This window comes from Larus michahellis, chromosome 1, assembly GCF_964199755.1.
Source record: "Larus michahellis chromosome 1, bLarMic1.1, whole genome shotgun sequence".
Classification (NCBI taxonomy): domain Eukaryota; kingdom Metazoa; phylum Chordata; class Aves; order Charadriiformes; family Laridae; genus Larus; species Larus michahellis.
Genome location: NC_133896.1, coordinates 137,215,473 through 137,241,275, shown reverse-complemented (window position 1 = coordinate 137,241,275; position 25,803 = coordinate 137,215,473). Strand labels below are relative to the sequence as shown.

At 37.7% G+C, this 25,803-nt stretch overlaps 1 protein-coding gene across 8 annotated transcripts in view; it reads right to left on the bottom strand.

Moving 5' to 3' along the window:
- The window catches only part of SH3KBP1 (SH3 domain containing kinase binding protein 1), a 232,978-nt gene that overhangs the window by 94,186 nt on the left and 112,989 nt on the right, over positions 1-25,803 (bottom strand). For 5 of the 8 annotated variants that reach the window (XM_074605339.1, XM_074605365.1, XM_074605329.1 and 2 more), the window contains 3 exons: positions 24,296-24,402; positions 14,379-14,502; positions 8,975-9,049 (listed from right to left, as the gene is read on the bottom strand). In XM_074605339.1, coding sequence (XP_074461440.1) covers positions 8,975-9,049; positions 14,379-14,502; positions 24,296-24,402 — 306 coding nt within the window. The remainder of the gene's footprint in view (positions 1-8,974; positions 9,050-14,378; positions 14,503-24,295; positions 24,403-25,803) is intronic. The other 3 variants (XM_074605346.1, XM_074605384.1, XM_074605392.1) reach the window with 1 other exon arrangement.

Here is a 25,803-nt window from a genome sequence, read left to right as displayed (position 1 = left end):
AGCAATTTTTTTTGTGGGGAGACTTCTTGTCTTCCCAATAATTCACTGTTTAGGAACATAACTACCCAGTAAAACATAGCATCTTCTTCAAGGGCTACTTGAAGTTTCTCTGATGAACCACAGAAAACACTGGAAGTCCTAAGGCCTACAGTTACAACCTCACGATCAAGGACACAAGGGGGTCACCTGTTAAATTACTTTCAACACCAGAGTACTGCTAGAAAATCAAATCAGGAATTATGTGTCAGGCCATGACTTTTAGCAAAACTGTTAAGCAGAGAAGTCATCATGTGGTGCTCTGAATTTTTCTGTATCCGAAACACGAAAGGAGTATGAACACAGAATTCGAGAAAGTTCCCAATTAGAACCAAACAAAAGACTAAACACTAAGCAAAATGCTTAGGCTCTCTGGCTTCCCGAGTGGATGCTAGATCTACCTGTTGAATGTAAATAACGTTTCTGTTTCTTTGAGTGTTCAATTTAGATAGCACTGAACAAGTTATTTGTTCCATAAACTGGGCAGGATTGTAATTTTAAGGAATTCCAAATAACATTAAAATTCTTTTCTTAAATATGATGTGTCTTGATCTCTTTACTTGGACCTTTTTATTTTCCCAAGAAGGGACCGGGGGAAAACTTCAAATCTAGTTTCAGTGGTTTATTATGGTAGTTAGAATGGCAGTATTCCTACCTTCAGTAAAGTAATTTCTATGCACTCCTTCTCTTCCAGAGCTCATGAAAGCAATAAGCTTCGTGAAAGCAGGGAATTCAAGCATTCACAGCAATCCTGCTCTGTGCTGCGGTTGGTGGGAGGGAAGTGGCTACTCATAGCAGAGCTATTCCTCAATGCAGAGGCACTCAGAGATGCAAGGGTAAATTAATTAAGCCAGAAAGGTAAAAAACTCTTCAAGCAACACGGCAAAGTCACTGCCTCTGTCTTAGTCTCACACCTTGTTGTGATTTGCACAGTAACAGAAGAAGCTGTAAGTTCTGCTAGCTGGACCTTCCCCAGCTTTGCAAAATATAGGGCCCTGTCTGAGACAGAGGCTAGAACCAACCTTATTTACTACTTCTAAATGCAAAGAGAATGGTCACCAATTGACTATACTGAGTTACAAATAATATTTCTGAGTATAAAACACCCACAACTCAAAAAAATCAAACAGATCACAGTGATCATCATCTCTTTGCTAAACAAAAGATCTTCTTAATATGGGATGGGAAAATTACCCTTTGGCAAAGGTTCCTTCTTTCATCCTTGCCAAAATCTCCTTGAACTACTCTGTGATGGAAGAAAGGAGCAGTGCAGAGACCTCCCTCCACAAGTAAGTGGATTTTGACTGATAGAATCCATGACCACTCTTAGCCACTCCCCAAAGTGAACAGAAAAACTACCTTTAAAATAAATAATTAAAATAGGTTTTCTGCATCACTAATTGTGGGAGAAGAGGACCTGGATGTTGGCCAGTGGGTGGAAGTAAAATATGGAAGTAATTATGGGAATTACTCAACAGGTCTCACATGGACTTTCAGATCTTTGAAGCCTGCATGAAAGAGAGATCAGAACCTCAAGGGGCTCCAATAAGAATTATGCTTTTATTTCTGGGTCATCACTTGTTTTTCATTATGGCATCTTCACCGTTTATGACCATTCTTCTATGATGAGACATTACACCTTGTAACAGGAACCTCACCTCGGGCTTACAACAGATTTCCCTAGCATCACTTATCTCTGCTTGATGATAATCCAAGAGTCATTTCATTCTCCATGCTGCCACAGAGCTTTGCCTCAGTATACAGCCCTGAAATAACAGCTTTTTTTTTCCTTTTTTTGTTTTTTGGTTTTTTTTTTTTTTTTTAAATGAGGTCAGAATGGACTGAAGTGATGCCTATCCAAACTAAACTGCATCTGAGTGGCTGGATACAGAGGCCAGTCTTACAAAGCTCCTTCAAAGTGAAAAGAATACTTCCTGACCAACTGGAAAAATTACATCATTTATTATTTTTTGATTGATACAAACTGAGGAGCCCTCTGGACTTAAATAAATAAATAAATAGATAAATAAGCTTTTCCAAGAACTAGTCTGCTCTTGCTCTTATCAATTCAGGGCTGAGGGCAAGCAAGAGGCACAGGTAATGGAAGAGGAGGACCACATGCAGTAGAAACTGCGAACAAATTAAGACAAAATGAAGATCTGCAGTAACATTAAGAAAAAATAATGCAGCGCTTAAGTACAAAACGGTCCTGCAGAAAATATTCTAACATGCTTTTACTCTTAAAAACATGCTAAGGACACTCTCTCTTACCTTCCTCCCAAGGTACATGAGATATACACCTCTGATTTGTACAGATAAAGAACTTGCAAGCAAGGATTTAGAACATTATGCCCACTCTTGCCTGACAAATTCTCTCCTCTCATTTATTCTTTCATTGGGTTGTTCCCTGATATCTCTCTCTCTCTATATATATATATATATATCAATCATCATATATATACCAGCATATATATGTCATCAATTTTCTCAGAGCAATCCTGCCAAGTGCAGCTGCACTGGGTTCCCTAGCCCTGCCTATACAAGGAAGGGATAGCTCATGGCTGAGGTGATCCCTCCTCTTAAAAATGGAAAAGTGTCCCTCTTCCAACCACCCTCCTTTTTCTTATTTTTTTCCAGCTTTTTATGGCCTTTTTCACCACTACTGCAAACAGCTTGGTAGGAGAACAGAGCTGGGTGTGACAGTAGCCCATGGACACAGCTGGGAACCAAGCAGGAACCTGAGTGACCTAGACTGTCAGATTATGAATTTTAAACCTGAAATTTTCTGCAAGAAGAGCTACAGTTAGCAGGGAGGTCAGCTTGCTAAATGGGCATTAAAAACTGGAGAGCATTTCAGCTGGCAGAGTCATCTGCTGCTGCTGACCAATACGCCCACGCACTCCCAAACAGCTGCGGCAGAGCTATGAACTTAAGCACTAAGGTAAGGCCAGCAGCTCAGCAAACTGCTGTCCTCAAAAGCACTGAGCACATCTTTTGCTTTTCTTTTAAGTCTAGCTATTAAATGCTTCAAATATAGCTAGGACAGGATAAAGGCTACAGTAGTCAGGCCTCTCAATTTCATTATTTTTTTAAATTTTTAACAGTAACTTTTCAAGAATCTGTCAGCATTTGGAGAGCTGACAAACCACGTACGTAACACCAACAAGGTGTTCAATGTTGCCTACAATCACACCAGTCCTCATAGTATGAAAATTTTTCAGATCTTTACCATTTCTCAGGAAGGAGATAAGTCCTTTGGGGGTGTCACTGTCCATTTCTGGCTCTATAAGCAAAGACACTATTCTTTTACTTGGCTTTATTGTTGCTGAATCATCTGCACCACAAGGTAGAGCTCAAATCTGAGTGTTGGGTGCACTTTTATAGTAAGCTCCTTGAAGTCTGTCTGCACAAGGGCAGAATCGCTAGCAGCAAGATGTTAAAATTCCCAGGAGCCAACCGTTCCTAATTTTTGGCTGGGACAAGATAAGGGACTACCAACACACGGCTATTTAAAAACACTCAGAGCTCTAAGATTCTCTGTTGCTTCGTGCTCCTTACAAACGGAAGATAATTTAGTATTCATGAAGATTAAATTCTCACAACACTGTCTGGAGGCATTTCACACTTTACGCACACTTTTTCCTTTATGGGTATATAAGAGAGATTAGTTTTCTCAAGACATTTGAAACACACCACACTCCCGCTATGCCAGTTACAGGTCTTTTGAGAGCAACATTCTGAAATGTACCAAAACAGATTAGCTCAAATAGGGATTAAAAAGAGACCACAACATCAAACTTAATTCACCGATGGCCCCAGAGCTGTGCTGGCATCAAACCAAGATTCTAAATCAGAAAGATATTTACGGATGATAAAGGGCTGTGTAAACTAAAGCTGTTAAAAAAACAATAAACAGTTGCGATAAAATTAACTCCATTCAAAGCAGGAAATGAATTGTTTCTAAATAACTTAAAATGGCAGGAAAAAAGGAGAATACATTGTGAGCTTTACAGAGCTTTCTATTTCGAGCTGTTATTTAGCAATTTAATTTTTGTTCTTTATTCTGGATTGTTCTCTCTGCAGACAATTTATGGCACTGGGCAAAAGACAGACCACTTTGGCAATGTATAAGCCAATGATGCTCTGGCCCTCTAAGCGCTTCTCAGGCTGGCTCTGTTAAGCAATGTAAAGGTCAGCTGTTCAGAGGCACACACCTGAGAGGATGCAAAGGATCTCCTGATTTGGTCTGGCAGCCAGAGAGAAACACTGTCAACTGTGTTTAATAGAACAAAGAACTGTGTAAATGGAGCTTATTGAGATTTTTGCCTTTTGCAGAAGGGAAGGAAGGCGAGGGGAAATATGTCCTTTCCTTCTATTTAGAGAATGACAGTGTGGAACGCCCGAGTGACTGATCTGAATGACAAAGAAGGTGAAGTTATACACAGCAATTGCAGTAGATGAGACAGGAACTGCCCTTCTTCCTTTTCCTCACATACTGGCAAAGAGAGAAAAAATACCCACTGACTAAGAGGTATTTATCTTGAGCTGTATTTTATGGAAGCCATCCCCAATAACATTTCATAGAATCAGAAAAAAATCAAAACCAGAACAGGAGGTTTGATTTTAAACATTACTGTAGAACAAAGCCATGTTGATCCTTCATAGTTTAAAGGTTAATAAATTCACACTTTCAAAAAACAAATTTATGCTTCTTTACCACTAGTGCTTACATATGTACAAACGGCTGAGGCAGACTATCTCAATATCAGTCATTATTTGTTATTCTCAGTTAAATTCCTTGAAGAAATGTAACTGTGTAATCTAAACACTTTGCCATTTCCTTTCAGCATGTTTGTTTTCCTTAGCACAACAGTTCTTGCCACGTAAGAAACAGCCCCAAGATTTTTATGTTTGCACAAGAAATCATGCAGGGAAAAGGGGAGCGGTGTCCAGCACCACGAAGCAGCATGCATTAAGGGCAGCGCAAGCATCTTCTGCAGCATGAACACAGAGCCATCAATACGGAAGTTGGTGGCTTCACCTCATCCCCAGCCATTTCCCTGAGTACTGTAAGAGCGAATAGAAACAATCATTCATTCAGGAGCTCTACAACTGTACCATCGTCGCCTTCATTTTGGAACTATTTTTTCACCATCCTTGTTCTCACCAAGTAAAGGAACATGTTATTACACGTGAAAGGACAGACAAGCAACCATAACCAAAAGGATTCTTTAACTGCCACTAACCAAAAACTGGTCTTTTGTGAGACTCATGAAAAACCACCTGGTAGTGGGAATCCGAATCAACAGAAGGATTTAATGTGTTTCACCCCAGTCAACATAATTCTTCCACCCACCACCCCCAATCCCTCGCCATCTGTACATTCCTTCTCCAGAAAAAAAAAATGCTTATTTTTAATCATAAAAATTTCCTTCACCCAGTTCTAGCATTGTTTTTTCTCAGATGTTATTTTTCATTGTAGCAGATGCATATTTAATATATGTTCTTCTTTGTAAGCAAGTTACACGAAGTTGAGGTGAAATAAAGAATTGCAACTGTCTTCTCTTCAGAACTGATAAAATCCACATTTAGGTTTCTCATTTAACATCGTTCATATTCAGACACTCTTAAATGGGGTTAACAACGTCACAAATACATCAACCATATTGATTTCTTTGAAAACTCTGACCAGGCATAGCTCCTCAAGGATTAGAGGAAGGAAGGAAAAAAAAAAAAGAAAAAGTGATGGAGCAATAGAAAACACAATTAAGGTTACTCACGAATATTTCTGTTTCAACGATCCTGTCTCATCTTCTTCCATTATATCTAATATCTATTACTGACAGCATTGTGGATCCACATATAAAGAAAGAGAGGCAAATATTTGTCAAATCAAGCGTTGTATCTGCCCTGTTCCTCAGTTATAGCATCTTCGAAGAAAAAGAAAGTGAAGGAAGAAAGAGAAATTAAACCAGTAAAAATAAAAAAAATCCAAGAAGCATTTTTCGTGGAGGTGCAGGAAAGTTGCAGGATGAGAGAAAAGAGGGCTGTGATCAACAAAACAAGTAAGTAATTTTTTGTTGCGTGTGTCCCTCTTCACCCAGCATACGCAGTAGCAAAAATCTTCTGACAGCAGGTTAATGAGCAGAATGACAAAGGAGCTGGAATTATTGCTGAGTGGAGCCTGGCATACCTAATGACCAAAAAAGCCATGTCAGCACATGAAGGCAAGGCCAAGTGCTTATGCAGGAGATAATCTTGCATATCTCGGTGAAAGGTATCTCTAGAAGCAGCTACACACTAATTCAACAGCATTTAGCTGTTATAGGTCTTGGTTACGTAAGAAAATTTCTCTTAAACAAAGCAGTTGCGAAACGGCTTCCAAAACAAAAGTATTCTAGCACTAAGCATATGTTTGTAAAGTAAAAGCTCTAAGCTTGCTTCATAAGTTGAGCAACGCTTCATGCAATGTGATACAGGTGAATCCAAGCACCCCGTGGGCATAACTAATCTAAAGCTATGAATGGACTCGAGCTTAACTCATGGAGAAATCAGAAAGCTGAAATTAGAGCAGCTGTGTGTTTAAAACAACTTTAAAACAGACATCCCTAAACAAAAACTATTTTGTGGAATGCCTCCAAATGATTTTCACTGGAGACATAAGCACATGGGTATTTGTCTGAAAATAAAGACCAGAGATCAGATATGAAATGGAGGGAGCTGGCCACACCTTCAGTAGGCCTGCTCTGGAAGAACATGAGGATGCAGGAAGCGAGCTGCCAATAGATGTAGCAGGAAGAATAATGAAACCTCCTTTTTGCACGTTAGTTTAGGAGATAACAACTCTGATAGTATCAACAATGCCAAGCCTCATTTTGTTTAAAACTTTCCCAGATGACCTGATTTTGCGTACTACCCATTTCAGTCCAGATTCCAATCCAGTAAGCAACAAGCAGGCCACGAATGTAGCTGGACATCTGGCCTTCTGAGATGCAGTTTTACAGAGAAAGCAAAATACCTCTTCAGCATGAAAAAAAATGTGCAAGTCCCAACCAAATGCCAAGGGAGGTAGTATTAAACAGGACATCTTTTGTCAGCTTTAAAAACAACATTTAGATGGGTATTTGCTCAGAGCAATGTGAGACAATTTACTGTGGGTCAAGCTGTCTTCTTGCAGCTGGTTATCAAGCGTACTTGTAGATACCCATCCAATCCTGCACTCTGTGAAATCAGTCCGATGAAACTGATTTTCTGCGGCGTGGCATGACTGTGGGCCAGTATTATTAACAAGGAGAACTAAATGCTCTAGCACAACCAGAAAGGTGACTGAATTCTTCCTGACTTCACTTAGGCTCACCTTAAACGGCACGAGAAAAGAGGAAGGACCGTTTGACACTTAACGGAACATGGGCTGGGCACAGAGAGCAGGTTTCTGGAAAACTCTGAAAGGTAATGTTAGGGCAAAACTGCCCAAAAAGATTAATGTTGTGAAATTAAAGGTGCCAAAGGCAGACCTTGCATCTGATTTGAAGCTAGAAGTCAGAAATCAAGCATACTGGAGATTTACTTCATAAATCCTTGTTATGCTCATCATATCGGTGGATTTGAGGACATGATGGTCTAAGAACTCTGCAAGAAGCATGCAATTTGAGTGATGCATAAGCACCTATGAAGACTATAAGGTGAGAAGCAGCAGAGAAATGTGAAGACCACCAGCCACATGGTCTGCTCCAGTCAAAACAAGAGCTTGAATGGAAGCTTGAGTAGAACTGCAGAAGAGAGATGAATTCTGGTAGATAGGAAGATAATTCTCTATGAGGAAATACTCAGAGTTGCACACGTCCATAAAGATTTTTGTTTAAAAAAAGCAGGTGTAAGTGCAAGTTATCAGAATAGATGACTACCACTTCAACTACTTCATCCTTTGCTGTGAATATGCGTAAGACAGAAGTCCTCAGAGGCAGGAGAGCAAACACCCCCAACTCAGAAAGGAGGAAGAAGGGCAGCACAGCTTGGATCTTCTGAAGAGAAAACTGTCTGGGATGAAAGCAGATGCCAGTTAGCACAACATCTTGTTCACCGGAGGACAGGACTGAACACTTTGTACTTAGTCACACTTAATGTGACTCAGTAGGATCTCTTTCTGCTAGATTTCTTGATGAGGAAGCAGGTGGAAGGACAGATTTCTGTCTTCCTTGCTTCCTCTGTCTTGCATCTGATGTCACCATCCTCTATTCTGTATTAACAGGGTAGTAAAAGCATATGAAAAGCAGTATGTTCCCTGCTTCCAAAACGCAGAAGGCAAAAACCTGAACATGAAATGAAAGTAGCTTTATATCTTTTACTTTCCTTGGCAGAAAAAAAAATCTATCAACCAAAATGCTGTGAGTAATAGCTGTCAAAGACAGAATGCCAAATGAAGAGCATGCATTAAATTTTAGAGGGAAAAAAAAAAAACCAAAACACAAAAAAAATCCCAAACCCCACAATGTTCTTTAAGAAAAGCAAAGCGTATTTTATGAATTCAGCAATCACAGTAGGTACTTTATTTTTAGAGTGGAAGGACTTTTAATTCAAAGATTTGTGGTTATTATCAATAGTCTTCATGTTTCACGTGGTAAAAATTATGGGAGTAAATGGTCTTAATTTCAAACCATAGCTGAGACCAAAACATTCAATATAATTCACAATTTATTGTGGGCTTGCACACATACATTATATGGACATATAACATACACATGCACAGAAGGAACAAGTGCATTCTCATTGCATTAAGGCTAGGCAGTTCATCAGCAGCAAACTGATTTTAGCTTACAGACAGATATATGCATGTAGAGTAGCCATAAGTGAGTAGCAGTGGCACATTTTACAAGTGTAGATAAATCAAACAAGTACTGAGGACTAAAGCTATTGCTTGTTGATTTTGAAACACACTCACTGTTATAGCGTCTGTAGCTGTCAATCTTTGCCGGTGCCACTCTGTACAGAATTGTCCCTTCAAAGGCAGATTTTCCTGACAGCAGGCAAGAGAAGGAAAGAGGAAAAAACAAGAGAAGGGGCAGGGTGGGGGTTGGAGGTGAAGAGATCGAATGATGGTAAAAAGAAGGGAGAGGAAGAAGTTTTAATCTGTATTTTCAATCACTAACATTTTTAAAGCCTCATTAGCAAAACAACGAGAATATTAACACTATCTGATTGTACATGAAGTTAAAATATTCTTACTGCATGTATGTCAGATAAAAGAATCTCATGATTTTGCTAAAGCTGTTCTTTACAATGTCCAACAGAATGCATTTTTTCTTAGGTTTTTGTCTGTTGTCCATTAAGTTGCAAGACTTGCAAGTGAAATTATTTGTCTGTCTTATTCAACCTCCTCATGGAGCACAGGGGAAGCCTGAAAAAAGTTATTACTGCAATGATGTACTCACAGTGGCTCAACACTCCTTATGCAGATGTAGTGCACTCGAACAAGCACAGCTGACATCCAAACAGGGCACTGAAATACTCACATTTCTTTAATATACCAGGATCCTGTGAGCATCAGAAATACTGCATCTTTCCAAGATGACTTACTAGAAATGTTTTGGGCATGGAAACTGGTCTCAAACAATGCTTAGTTGAAGGGATAGGACACTAATACCTGAATAAATCAGTTTTTTCAGCCAATAGCTTAATCAGGTGTTTTGAGTCGGCACACATTAACAAACGCAAAATACTAAAATTAAAAAAGAAAGCAACAAAACAAAACCAAAAAGCCCACAAACAAATCCCACTTCCCATCTTAGATCTTTAAGATAACATTTTTATTATCAAACCCATTAATTTCTTGGGTTTTTTTTCCTCTGATAGCAAGATAACTCATGCTATGCTCTGACATTTATGATATGAAATTCAAGTGAAGGCAAAGGCATAAGCAGCTGAGATGTTTTGTGTTGGTATTTTTTGAAACCTGAGGTACCCAGGCAAGCCCAAGAATATACCAATGCCAGCTTGTTGCCAATCTCACCTAGGTATAGCAACATAAAAATTAATGCCTTCAGTAAAATATTAAAGCAAAATAGCCACTACATGTGAATTGTCTCAACATAGCATCACACCCATTTTGGTAATAAAAATGTGTATTTTTTCCCCCCGCATATCATTCTGTTGGACTTTCAGAAAATAAAAGGCTATACTCATTTATGTGTTGTAAAAAGCCCTTTCATTGTTTTCTTCTTGCAGTTTAAGTAACAACAAAAGTTTCTCCTTGCCTTATTTGTACAGAATGAGGAAGCAAAAAAGCCACAAATCCATCTTTCAACCTTGTTTTTAAAAATACCATTGAGAGAATGTTATTAAATCTGTCAAACAACAATTAAGAAATCACTAAGAGAAAGGTATGTTAAACTTCATGACATTGATGAGAGCCAGAGAGACAAAAATGGACATCTAAAGTTTTAAGAACTCAAAATACAGGAGGTTGCCTGCCTGAACCATCAGCTGATGAGTCTATCATCAGTTTTAACTCCAGCAGTCATGACTTCTCAGTGGCCATCACTAACAAGTTCTAAAAATATTTTATATATACCATGAGGCCAGTTCCTGAACAGACACATACAAGACACAGCAAGGTATAAAAGGCCACTTTTAAATATTGTCATGACATTGCCATGAACATACTAAAATGCTTTTGAAATCACCTCCTTAATATTAAGTTGTGATTCTCTCAGGTATGATTTATTTGACTCCATGACAGCTTTTTGCTTCTCAACAGGGTGTAATAGCAAGATGTGGTATTGAAAATACTCTTAAAATTAATACTAAATATCTGAGAAATACAGAAAATAATCTTATAATTCAGGTATCCATCTAATATGGATCCATTTAATAATTAAATTATAATGCATACTTCCTGTTCATGCTGTAACAGTTGGTCAAAGAATTTAATTCAAGAGAATGCTTTAAAGAACAAGGAACTGTTGTTTACTCTAAGGGTACCTGATGCTGTCCATAATTACATTCTGAAATGTGCCTTTGAGGGCAAAAAATTTTGTAGTCACAGTACAGCTGGGACAAATATTTTATAAACAGACAAACAAATCATCAAACCCACAATCTTTTGATCTAGTAAGTCTCACTTCCAAATCTGCTGAGCACCCACCATCTGAGGGGAAGCACAGGTCAGTATTCAGAAATATTTAGGCACTTCCAAAACTAACCCCAGACATTTTCATAAAAGGGGCTTTTTGTTCTGAAGAAACTTCTGAGGTTATGCTATGGCACAGTGTGAAAAGAAACCACGGTAATTCCTTCTGGCCGTTTACTCTGATCTGCCGTAACATTTACATGGACACAACAAAACCAATAAAATCAGACAAAACCTTTCTCCCCATTGGGCCTGCGCAGGTCATAACAGAAGGACAGAGAAATAAACATTTTTATTCACCTTATTCCTAACAAGCCAAGTTGCATAATTTTTCTTTTCTGTATTTCTTCCACTTTGAGTTCACCAAAAATTGCATTTGCTCTTCCAAAAGGTCAGTAAAATGTGATTAAAAGATCAAGTTTAACTATGTTCAACCAAAGCACTAAATTTAACTATTAACTAAAAAATACTCTTGTATTTGCACAGTGCCCCTTCTCCAAAGATCCCATGCTACCTTCCCAAGTCTCCCAGTAAACCTGACAAGTGTTATCTTATCCATTGTACAAACTGGGTTGAAGCATTCAAGGTTGTTGCTGAAAATTACAGAGCTGTACCCCAACCCTGTCTAGGCCCCTCTAGAAGCTGTGTAGAACCTCAGTGACCATCTAAGGTTCTGGTTCAACGCGCAGGTACAGCCCCTTCACACTGACTTGTCTAGAATTCATTTTCAAGGTTTCTGCCTTAAAAAGTCCTGTGATACAGACATATTCAGCAACGTCTCCAGCAAAACAAAAGGGAGTCACTGCAGAGCTGAACTGCTGTCATGTCTTGTCATTCACAAAGAAAAGAGCTGATCTAGAGGCATAAATGTACACCCTTTTGAGATGTTACCCAGAGCATTTCAACAGTAATGCTAGCCTGATGGCTAAATCTTGTTTGGGTTTTATCTTGCTGTTTTAAGACTAAGCACAGATACTTGGAATGAGATTATCACTCGTAGTCAGTTTGTATAAACTTGCTGAAATTTCTGCCGTGTCATTATGGAGATTTTCAAATCCAGATAGTCAGTGTACCTGAATAGAGCCTCATAAAGCACCATGTAACAATTACATAAACCACCTAGAAAGAACTGAGTTCATGCATATTTCCCATAACTCTGCTAGGAAATGCAGTTCTTAAATCAATAGTTTTACTTTAAGAAAAAGAAATAAAAAAAGCATTATAACCCTCATAAGAATCTCAAAATTCCTTGAGTCCCTGTCGCTCTCTGAGGAGGTTTAAAGTATTATGCTGTTTTATAGGTATTTTGCTATTTAGAAAATAACCCCTAATAGCATATCATTTCAGCTAGCCACAAAGCACCTCCAAAGAGTTAAATTACATAAAAGAAAGAAGAAAATCCATCTCTCAGCTATAGTTATCTTCAATTTAGTTAGAGACAAAACCGATATCTGTGTTACTGATATCTTCTCAATGTAAGTATCACAGCTTTTAGATTCCACTGACAGTCAGAACCAGCACACAAAACTGAACTTGAACTAAGCATGTGCCATTATGGACGTCGATGAAACACGCCAGTGCTTTGTGGCTGCTTTTACACACTCCAATGTATGTTTTTGTTAAAAGACATTTTTAGGATGCTCATTATAAAGTAAATATTACCCGATTAACCAGGGAAGGAATATTAATTCATTCATTCTGACAGATAAAATTGGGGTATTCCATCCTGAACAGTATCACTCACCTTGTCCATTTATAGAGTACCAAACACTACAGAATCCAGAGCTGAAACTACATCTACACAGTTTGTTCTTCCAAGACTCACTGTGTTTATAATGAAGGAAATTCACGATCACACATACAGGTTATAGAAAGGAGTTTGCAATCTCACTGAAATGGGCAACTTCACTTAATGCCCTTTTTCCCTTTCCATCACACTAAAATTTTTAACTTCCTTAAAATATTTTAATTCCAGTCTGTAGGAATGTTTCCTGGAAATACCTTTAGCAGCACTGACCACAAGAGTAGGTCACCAGTGCCAGTACACACGAATAAGTACTCCATTACAAAAACAATATAAAAAATTTTCAGCGTTGCAAAGGTCATTTTTTTTAGGACCTTATTTCTGTAGGATGGAATAAAGACGGTAAATTTGCCTTAAATGGAAAAATGAGAGGGGGAAATAAAAGGAAGCGGTTTAACTTGCTACCTCTCACTGACAGAATGAACTACAAAGGTTTTGGTATTTTTCAGCTGAAATAAGCTTACAAAGATCTTGGAAGTCCTTTCACTTTTGCTTGTTCAGAGATCTCGGAAGAACACTACATAGCAATAAATATCTGCAGCGCTGAAAATAGGAAGACCTTGGCAGGTGTTGTGGAATTAGCCTGAATACATAAATACAATTGACTTTTTTTCCCTTTTCACTAAGGATTCAGAATTGACCACCGAATTAGTAAATTAACAAGAATATCTGTTTGAAGAACAGAAAAAACATGAAGACCAACAAGTGTCCATTTCATATAACAACATACTTTTGGTTCAGGTTATTCTCCAAGGGAAGTTATAAATAGGACAACCCACTACCATGCTTATACTATTGCAAACTTAGTTACCAAACATGCTTTTCACCTGCAGCAGTACTGGCCCACTGTTAAGTGAGAGAACAAAGTCCATGTCCCAGTTCTGGCCCTTTTCCCTTTGGCTGCTGGGGCAGTGGGTGACGGAGGTGATAGTAACATGCTCAGCACCTGGAGGGAAAAAGTGCCGCATGTCCCACACCAATAATTATGAATCCTTAAATCTACTGGAGTCATTATAGAAGGCATGGCACTTTAATCCCTCGTTTAAATAAGCACAGCCACTTTGTAGATGTTTGGTTACTTTGCTCAATTTCCACATCTAAAGACACAAAAAAAAAAATAATTGTAATTCGTTTTGAAATACAAATCCAATAATGATCATTGTCTTCTCTGTTCTTGGTCTGTTGCAGCTCGGCAAGTCTTAAGACAGCTCAGGAAGCAATGCTAATATTAAAACTCAGGTAGCATGGTGTACACACTTATCATCATCATCTGACCCTTTCACAGCACAAATTAAGAACATGGCATTCAAAACCACTTCCAAGCAAGACATACAAACGCGGTACCCTAACAATGTGTTAGCGGGTAAAGACACAGACGTATATACAGAACACCAATAATATTTTTTTCCTTACTTGGCTTTACTTGCTCTTCCTGTGCTATTCCAACATCATCAGAATCAGACAATTCTTTTATGAAGTTGGAAGGAAACATGCCAGTCTTTCCATTGAGTATACCTTCCCACCAGCCCTCTTCTACCTGCACCAAGACAAAAAAAAAAAAAAAGGGGGTTTAACATAAGCAACACTTTACAGAGTTACATTATATAAATGATTTTCAGTAACAATGATAGTAATGATTTTGAGCAGTTTGCGTTCATTTCAGGTATAAGGAGCACATGGCATAGGCTCAAAACAGAACATTGTTGGTGTGGGGTTTTTTTATGAAGTAAATACAAGAAAGATGCATGCACCCATCTGTAAATGTCAGCAGTGCTGACAGCAATCAGAAGCATGGATGAGCATTAAATAAAAGGATAAAAGAACAACTAGAGAGCACACAGTGTCTTCACATTTCAATTTTTACGGATATCAATTCAATCACTACATTTTCAGTGCACACCATACTCCTATTCATTACCATCTTCTTAATGCATGTGATTTATAGATTATAAGAGTTTAAATTCCCTAATTTATCAATGGTGAAAGAGAAATGCCTGCAAAGGGCTATTCAGAGAATCTAAACTTTGTATGTTAATATAAATGATATGAATACTCCTGCCTTCCCCATCAAAATCAGAAATTCTCCATTTTAAAAATTAAGAATGTTGCTACATCATTAATGTGTTAACGTAAGAACTCTACGGAGAACAAAGAACAGTACTAATGCATATTTGACTCTAGATTTACAAAGAGCTACTGAAATACATAATAATGATACAGTCAGAAGGAGGAAAGACCTTCTTCCTAGCCCAATCCCAAGAGAAAATATCACTTAAAAATTACAAAACTGTCTCCTCTATAACCCATTGAGGATTGAATGGCAGTGTCAGGCAGTGAAATGACAGCCCTTAGAAACCAGATGCCTTCAGGTTATAATGGGACAGCAAGAAATGACTTATTATATGCATCAGCTAAACACACCCTTGACAGATAAATATTGTCTGTCAGACACTGTCCATTCACCAAAAAAATGACAAGGGAGGACAGTATCAGTCTGTGACGCATCAGTCTCCAGTAATGTTTGACCCATTTCCTTCCTGTCCCCCAACAAAAATTATGAAAATAGAAAGTTAACTTACAAGTTGAGGGTGTTCACATTACTGTTTAAAAAACAACCTCACATCTTAAACTGTACTTGTTAATTATTATAGGAAAAAAGTCTGTTTTGTATCACTTACTCGGGAAAATCTCAAGTTCTTAGAAAACAAATCTCTTAATAATACAAGCAAATACTTCCTCAAACTATAGAGGTTGAATTTTTTTCAACCTAGCTACATGTACAATTTTACTACAAAGCTAATTGTTGTTACTTCAGGAGTGTTTCCTGTGCTTTCTCTCCATCTTCAGCCTTTTTAGCACATTTCTTGTCCTCCTGGGTTGATTTTTTTCTTTTGATTTGAAAACAGTTTAGACCAGCACAGCTACTTGCATTTAATCTCAGTACCGGCCCATGACAAAACTTTTTTTATTTTTTTTTTTGCCAAATGCATCAGTATTACTGAGGTCAAGCACAACTCGGGGAATAATGGCTACTATTTTGCTACTACTTCAGAGAACAGAATACAATACACTTGATCACTTCAGTGGGGTGCAGGTTTTTTGCATGATAGTACCAAAGTCTCTAAAAGGTAATATTTGCTTTTCTTCTCTCCAGACAAATTAAAAACCGTGTGGAAAACTGAAACTGCATGATACACAACACTTAGTAGACTCTACATATTATATCTCTAAATACATATATATATATATATATGATATATCTTTTTATAGAAAGTACACAACATAGCTAAGGCTCTTTGAGCTATAAAATATTTCAATTTTTCTAATGCACTGTTCCCAGATGGCTCTATTGATTAGAGCTAAACATTAAACCATAACTGCATTAGCTGATTGACCAGATCAATCACAGGTGAATTACACAGTTCCCAAGATCCCTGCTTTGCAAGATGCTGAGATTACTTGACAGAAATAAAGTGACCAATATCAGTCAGTTCCATCTTTCCCTCAAGTAATTTTCTCCTGCTTACTTCCTCTGGTGCAACACTTCACAGTTTTATTACAAGTTAACATAAACACTCTTTATGGGGTGTGTTTATGTATGGATCTCTGTGTATATATATATAGAAATACACACATACAAAGATCCTTACACAGGTAAATCTAAATTGGATGTGAATATACTCACTGCATTCATTATAGTTATTATAATCAAAACTTATTATCAAAACATATATAGTAAAAACTTATTGTAAGTTTTCCAACTGATACAAGAATGAGTTATCTGAAAGTACCGTGTCATATTCAATAATTTTACAAATTCAGAAAAATCTAATGCAAAACACAGATTTTTTTTTTTCCCTACAAGAAAATGCAGAATCATGTTAGCAAGACATCAGATGTTCAGGTCAAACTGGGCCTCCCAAAGATTTATTACGTAATTTTCATCAGAAGCATCAAAAGCTTGAAGTATTTTACAACACTATCGCTACATGCTACATACTTTTATAAGCCTCAAAACACACCAGCTAGAGATTAATCCATACAATAAAGATGACACTAAAATACCCCCATGATTTAGTTATCCCAAATTGGGGCAATCCATTGCTACATGGTTTGGAATGTCACAATAATTCCCAGCCAATAAAACCTTACAAATGAAAATACATTATTCATGGAGGTAATCCATCTGGAGGTATGAGCACTCAATAAAATTTGTTACTATAGTATTATAACAAAGTGCTTTCAAGATTTATACATTTAGGTCCTGATTTATGCCCAGCATTCATGTGCCGAACCAAACAATCTAAAGAGAGAAGGATTTCATTCAGTAGTCTGTGTCCCTACACCAGAAAAGAAGTTTTACTATTCATAATATCCTACACACTAAATGCAAGTTCAGCCTGAATATGAAGGTTTTGTTTTTAATTAGAAAAAGAATCTTTCCAATTTGCTAAATGTAAGCAGCTACAGATAGAGGTATTTTCAGGACGTGTTTTCAATGTGTTCACCGCCTTTCAGAAGACGTGGCATGTCCTCATCTTGCCAAGCCCCTAGACTGCCAATACTGCTGTCACACCACATTTGAGGAGCAGCAACATACAGGGAAATGACTGAAGATGTTTCCTTCCTAAGTGGGGTAATGAAGTAACAAATGCACCCAACTGCAACTCAGTCAATGCCACGCGTGGGGCAGGGACAGATGCAATAGCAGACAGAAGACAGTAATATGCAGTCCAACGCCTGGATGTGACTGAATGAGATACAAACTACAGTATCATCAGAGAATGGTCCATCGCTTCTAGAGAAACATATCCCATCAAGAAGCCCTGCCTTTGGGATTTAAAGGGAAATTTAATTTACATAACAGTTATGCAACATTCAAACATTCTTTCAGCATCCTTGGGGTTTGGGGTGTTTTTACATTTTCAATGAGGAAGGAATACTTGTACCATGTTTTTAATTGATTTAATCAGTAGAGCCTTGTTTGATGTAAATTAGGTTTTTGAAAACTAAATAATTCAAAATACACTCTTTTACTTTGTTAGATAGTGAGTATTTAATCAAATTGTGATATTCCAACACACAATAACAACCCAGACCGGAAAGACAGTAAGAGGTTGTAATAGTTACTTACAAATAATAACATAAATAAGAAATAATAATGAAGTGCTCAAAATAGATACCATGGAAGTGGACAGACAGGAAAACAACACAGAGAATTATATGGGTGAGACATTTAGACACGCAAACAAGAAGTTATCAAGGACTAGGACATTAAAAGCTCTTTAGAAATCAACAAAAAAATATTGAAACAGCCTATTTCCATGTTTAAAGTACACAAAAAATAAAAAAGAAAATAATACGACAGCACTTGAAGCCTTCAGGCAAACACAACAGTTATATTTCAGACTGGGAATGCAGTTTTATTCTGTAACTGTAAAACAACCAAAGAAAACAAAAGCACTTCAGTAGGTCACTAGGACTATAAGGAAACATTACTTTTTATTTTCTTTAGATTTTCTCTTCATGGCCAATACAATCTGCAACATCACCCTTTAAAGAGAGAAGTGTCAGAGGGAGCATCAGCCTGACCTGCAGCGCAATAAACCTTGTTGTTACAAGCCTAGAAGCACCTTCCCTTGAGGGAACCGGGTGGCCATCCCTGTAACTCCAGGACGGGATACCCAAAAAGCAGGAAACACTGAGGGTAACTATCAGCAGTTGCTTGCCAGAAGATCTAGGACTGCCACAGTTGCTTGCTTACACCTTGCTATATAATTAACAGACTAAAGCTGTTAAATGATTAAAATGTTCAGGTCTTTGGAATGACTGACGTAAAGTGTATTTCTGATAAACTCCTGTTCCACAAGCTTTTCTACAACCTGCAGGTTTGCCTCTTTGGCTGACAGACTACTTACAGCTCAGCAAGGGCAAACAAGAGAGGCTTTGAGTCAGGAAAGGTTTCAGGTGGATCACAACAGAGTCTTTCTGGAGTGTTAAAACCAAAACACAGTCCCAGGAATAAAAGCAATGCCAGAGGCAGGCAACAGGAAGGAGAAAAGCCCAAGGTCAATAAATTTTCTTTTGCTTAGAGAGAACTAGAGCACAAAAATCAAAGGAAAAAACCTTCCTTATTTTATAAATTCTGAAGGAAGATCTTGAGCTTGAAGGACAACAGCAATTGTATGTTGAAAGGAAATTAAAAACAGATGCCCAAGAGGCGAAATAAATAAATCATATTCAATGCCAATGGCAAAAGAAATTTTGGAAACAGAAGATGGTGCCTACAGTGCCACTTGATGGCTTACTCTGGAAGTGCATTCAGAGGAAGCCATACCCATGAGACGTCAACCAGCCTTTGGGCTTCTGCTACAGCACATCTGGAAGCTGATTTGATAACTCTGGTGGAGAAGGGAAGAATTAAAAACTGCACAAGTACCTTGTATTAGGGGATCTTTTCAGCTTCAGAGTTCCTTATTTTACAATGTCAACATGCGCTTTGTTTTTCGGTTTGGGGTTTTTTTTTGGTTTTTTGGGTTTTTTTTGTGGTTTGGGTTTTTGTTGGGTTTTTTAAACATCATCTTCCAGGTAAGAAACTGAGAGACCAAGAAAGCAATCACACAGAATTGGAATGACCCTATAAAAAGCCAGATGTACTTGCACACTTATTTCCACAAAGAGGCCTCCTTCCACATGAACTAACCATACAAGCAGTAGTCATAGAAGTCCTTGTGAACCACCTCTTGGATCAGGAAAAACACCTATGACAGGATTTCACAGAAAATTAACTGAGGGATGTGTAACCTCAGCATTCATTCACAGCTGTTTTCCTGCAGTATTATACAGTTCTGTACTTGTGGCACAGATCATCCCCTTGCCACTATTAAATATTCCTCTTTCAACTCTACAGCTGTTAAAATAAGTTACTGTAGGGAAAGTCCAGCTCCATCCCCAGTATTTATCCTGTTCTTGGAAATGGGCTGAACCACTTTATCTCATAACAACAAAAAAAACCCCAGCAGCCTTGCCCCAAAGAAGCAACAGATTTGTAAAAAATCAGTCTGCATTTTTATAATTTCAAATTAGTTACTTACAGGATTTGATCATGTAATATATGGCAATGTTAACTAAAAGTCAAAGAATAAGATCAGTGGTATTACAGCATGTCTCAGTAGAAGACTTAGTTGTGAGCTTAACTCCATGCACTACACATTGCCAAAAAGCTGACTTCTCAGCAGGATGAGGCCACAAAGTATATAGCAGCACGACAACAGATTAATCCCAAATGAAAGTAGGAACTGTTGAATGACATGCCAAATGTCCTTATTCTGATGGTATAGGTTAATCATCTGGCATCCCATGAAAGTCTAAGAATGACATAATTGGAATTCAGGTATCTGCATTTAATACGACAATTAGTTACAGCTGTATTTTGGGGACAAGTGTAATTAGAGTTATAGCTAATGAGCTAGGAAAATGACAAGCAAGAAGCTATCAATCACATATTAAACGTGAATGTAAACAATGATGAAAATGCTTCTCTTGTTAGTTTCAAATGCACTTTTAATTTAAGTCTGTTAATTAATGTCTCATGGGTATCCGTGTCTGTGTAGTTACGGAAACCTCTAGTTTAACAACAAGCATTTTTATCTATTGTGATGAATGTTTGATCTTATTATAATTAATTTCTAACTATTTAGAACAAATAGGAAGGAACTGTGAGTTCAGAACATATACAGCCTCCAAGGATATCTGTCTGGTGACAAACCTAGCATCTCAAAACTCACACTTGCTGTTGTTTCAATCCACTTAGCCCCAAACCCCTTTGTCACAGCAGGAATTTCCAATAGTACCTACCACTACCACAGACATAAAAAATCCTTTCAAAAAGTATCTTATCCAATCTGTTGGCACCAGGAAGAAGGATTTAGGGCAGCTTTAGATGCTACTACACCTCACGTGTTAGTCAGCACCCTGAAGCAGAGGTGGCAGAAGGGAAGACATCCTCATCCTCAGCACATCACCATGCGATATCAGCGTAACCCATTTTCACTGGGGGTCTGGGGAAACACACTTGGGCACTGATGGAGGCAGCTGAGGAGAAGACTTGCATTCCCCCTTCTGCCAACCCTTTGCTGGAGGCAGTGACCTTCAAGGGGTTCAAGGAGGAGCAGAACCCGTTTCATTAAGGATGAAGTCAAATTAGCACAGTACAACAGGAACCAGCTTTTCTTTGCAAGAGGAACAGTTTAATGAGTTGTCAACCATAAGTGACATTTTAAACACAGTTTTTGCTAAATACCCACATAAAGACATGTGGACAGTATTTTGATCTAAACAATACCTGTTTTAGTTTGCTGTAAGTCAGTTAGGAATCAATTTATTTCCAACTAAACAGAAATCCACGGAGATTTGAACATACTAATCTAAGACAATTTAAAACCAATTAATTCAACTGATGCGACTTTCTTAGTAGCATACAATAAAATACTACCTATGGGAATCTGAGACCTTCTACTCATGGTAAAAAGATGGGGTAAGAGAAAGGAGCAACTGGAAATGGAAAGTGAGTGACCGTTAATGTTTCAGTTACCCACTGAGCCACTGTAAATAATGATGAAGACGCTATCATCCAGTTTTTCATCTGGAGTAATGACAAACAAACTTGCAAAATTTATATTTTGCAAGAATTGCCTCCAATTGTCACCTAAGTGGGAATGGTTTTTTTTGATGTTGTTTTGGGGTTTTTTGTACAATAACACAGCATGATTTTGGCCCTTGCAAAAAAAAAAAAAAAAAAAAAATCTCCTTTTTCACAAGTGTGGAAGCTGTATTTTTTAAATAATATATCCCTCTCATCAAACATTTATCATTTGACATAAGGAACATCGTATAATGACATAAATACTGTGAATCCTATTTCAATGCAATGACTCTTTATGCAGCATTACCTAAAAGCAGAAACGTAAAGAATGAAATCAGTACATTGGTTGCTGCAGCTTTGTACATCAAATAAAAGTTCCTGTTTCAGAAGAAAATTTCTGCCCTACTTTTTCGCGGAATTAACGCTACTATGATAAGGGCAGAAGAGGAAGTAATAACAGGAAGTATTCAACATCAACTGCTTGGTATCAACTGTGATGGAAAGTAACACAACAACTCCCGAGGTGCTGAGAATTTTTTCTCGAAATTCTTTATTTTTCTTCTTCCACCAGCTGATCTAGTTCCACCCAGAAGAGCCAGACTATGTCCTGGATTGCATGAATGCACCAGATGATGCCTGAGGCAGAGCTTATGTTTCAGTAGCTGACAGAACAGGGCATTTCATAAGGTCAAAGTGGGCACAGCCTCACCTGTGTCAGCTGTCCTTCTTTGCCGTTAACTTATGGCCAGCAGTTCGAGTCAGCCCTGAGCAATCCTCTTCCACAATACAGTAAAACTAACTCCAGCATGACATTCTTTAGGAGTGCCAATCAAAAAAGCAGCCCAAGACAATATATTTTCTTAAATCTTAAAATCAGCAAGTTGTCAATGCTTTCTTCAACAGTAGTCACTCAAGGTACAATTATGAGTTTAAGACGACCAAGTGGGTTTCAAAAAACATGCCCTTAACTACAATCACACACATGCAAGTACAGGAATGTTTCACTTTCATAGTTCTACATCTTTCAATTTTAATGAGAACATTTTTGGTGTCATTTGGATTTAAATAAATCTGTTATTTAAAATTAAGTTGTCTGAATTTATAAGACGATAAGAAATGCATTTCGTAAGAGAAGTCTAGTGTCTCATCTAAATTATTTAATCATACAATTCATTCAGTAGAGTTAATTTGTTGGCTGGATACTAGGAAGGGGTTTTATTCCATCACTTTACTCTTGAAAGACAGACACTTAGAAGTTTTAAGTAGGGCAACTGACGGAAGATATTTGTATGGCCATGTGAGGTCAAATATGCTTCAAACTGCACAATGAAAACAGCTCATGTGCTGCCGTGAAACTCATTATAATATTGGGTTTACATTGTCTTCAAAATATGGTCTTAAATATCTTAAAACCTTGACATCCCCCATTACAATTCTGCTTACGGACAGAATAAGGTTAGTTAAGTGACACATCATGTCTGATTCCAGGAACTGTGTGCAGAGATGGTGTGCGCAGCTAGGTTAAAGGAAAACCTGCGATCACTAAGCTTCTTACATTCAGATGTGAGAATTTAATCTCTCATAAGAAAATGCTGGATGTCATGCAGATTGCAGCAGAATTTATCCTCTTTTAGAACTGATTTCTTAAGTAACAGATGCAGGAAAAAGAAAACCAATCGTACTTCCTTGATAAGAAAAAAAAAAAAAGTTGACTTATTAGCTGCTGAGTCACAGGGAAAAAAAATCCTGCAAATAAATGATACAGGCTGAAATACACCTTTTATTGGCTGCTCAAGCAGACTAAGCTCGTACATCTTTTTAAAGTTAAGTAAATAAAGACTAAACGAGTTTGAATGCATTCTACTTAAAGGTTTCAATGTTAGCATTTTGACTTTTAATGCTCATGCTATTAAGCTCAAGAAGATATTTCTAAAATATCCAATGGAACAAACCTGAAGATATTGGGAGTGAACAGCATTCCTTGGTCCTGCAACCAGATTCACCCATGCAAAGTAAATGTCCATATCTCTGTTCAAGCTTTCATAATTTGTTCCCAGTCCTAAGAGATGTGCATTCATTTTCCACATCCTTTTCCACCCAAAATAAGTGCATCTTGAGTCTCTAAAGAATGTGTTGGGCTTTTTTTTCCATTTGCTTCGTTTGTTTTTTTGACTTTTTTTTTTTTTTTTAAACAGATTAGACTAAAATGAAATTGTTAAAATTTGTAGGCAGAGATGACAAAAGGTGAATGCCATGGCTGAACTCCAGAGGGTTTCAAGTGAATTTCTTAAATGGGTTTAACTCCACAAAGATAACTCTTCCCTGTGGCTGGCTTAACAAAATTGGGAAGAACTTTTTCTGCTATAATCGTGGTTCATCAGAGATTTAAACTCAACAGCCCTGCAGCACAAACTTCGAGCTTTTTCCCTGAACGGAACTCAGAAGTGTCAACTGATCAAGTAAAACCAGCAGAAGTGCTACAGGGGAAAAAACCCACATGAAATCCATAAGCAAACAACCACATCCTCTCACCCCCAACAGTAACCCAAACCAGACATGTCAGTATACCAGAGAAGAAAAATGTCTGGTTTAAATTTTGTCTTAAAACACACTGTATCTAAGAGCTCAGCATGCACAAAATATGTCAGAACTGCATGTGTCTATATTCCATTAAAGATCTGCTCACCTCTCCCACAACTTCAATGATGTCACCAACTTTTAATTCCAGTTCATCTTCATTTTGAGGCATATAACTGAAAGCCACCTGACATCTTCTTCTTCTGTTTCTCTCTCCTGGTGGAAATGAAGAAAACAGGAAAATTGTAAAATGAAAAACAAATTCCATGCCAAACACAGGTCAGGGGAAATCACAGAATCATAGAATCATTTAGGTTGGAAAAGACCCTTGGGATCATTGAGTTCAACCATCAACGCCACTCTACAAAGTTCTCCCTTACACCATATCCCTTAACACCACATCTAAACGAGTCTTAAACACATTCAGGGATGGTGACTCCACCACCTCCCTGGGCAGCCTATTCCAGTGTCTGACCACTCTTTCTGTGAAGAATTTTTTCCTAATGTCCAGCCTAAACCTGCCCTGCTGCAGCTTGAACCCATTCCCTCTTGTTCTATCGCTAATTACCTGTGAGAAGAGACCAGCACCAACCTCTCTACAGTGTCCTTTCAAGTAGTTGTAGAGAGTGATGAGGTCTCCCCTCAGCCTCCTCTTCCTCAAACTGAACAGTCCCAGCTCCTTCAATATCATTCTTTGAGCACTATTAAAAGAATCTGAATGTGTGCAATGCTTAGTATATCTGCCTAAAATTAATTTAAAAGAAGAAGGTGAGGAAAAGATTTCTGGTGCATATTATTTCTTTCAACAATTTTTATAATTCAATGTAATTAAAAAATGAAAATAGATTGTGGAGATTTTTTCCTTTCTGTAATATTATTCAAGAGCCAAAATTTAACTAATACATTGTGCTTCCTAGTGACAGGATGGACAAACTTTACCCAGAGGATCTTTCCAGGTCTATTTGCTATTTCTTACGCTGTTTCTCTTAACTGTTAAACATGCTCAAGACACACCAAAATCAGTTGTGTAAACACTGTCCAAGAAATGCCTTCATCTGACATGAAATTACAAATATTCATCTTATGGTCAGTCTATTATTTCCCCTGAAACAATTATTGATAATCCTGCTCTAGGGCAAACAGTAATAAAAAGTTACAGAACTTTTTTCTTCCAAATCTATTAACTGAAACTAGAGAAAGAAGGGAGAAGGGAAGCCATTGAATTCGGCTTTCTGACAGTATTTTTCACAGCCACTGCAATCCTGTGTGAGTGGCAGCTTTTTGAATGTTAAAATTAATACCTTAATGCAACGTAACCAAACTCACTCAAATGGGTTCTTTTTTCCACCTACAGATGACTGTTCGTTCTTCACCATCTAAACTAAAATGGTCCTAAATTGACAATTTTACACAGCTGCATTCAAAATAACTTAAATATAATAAATACCTTCCCTATTGAGTGCTTCTTTGATTGTGCAAAAGAGCTGGCTATTTTCCTGAAAGGTAACATTCCCACTCTTATTTCTAACACCAAGTAGCAACTGATGTGCTGATGTTGCCTGATACGACAGATGTGAGATGCCACCCTATTTAGTAATCAATATTGTGTGACTCTTG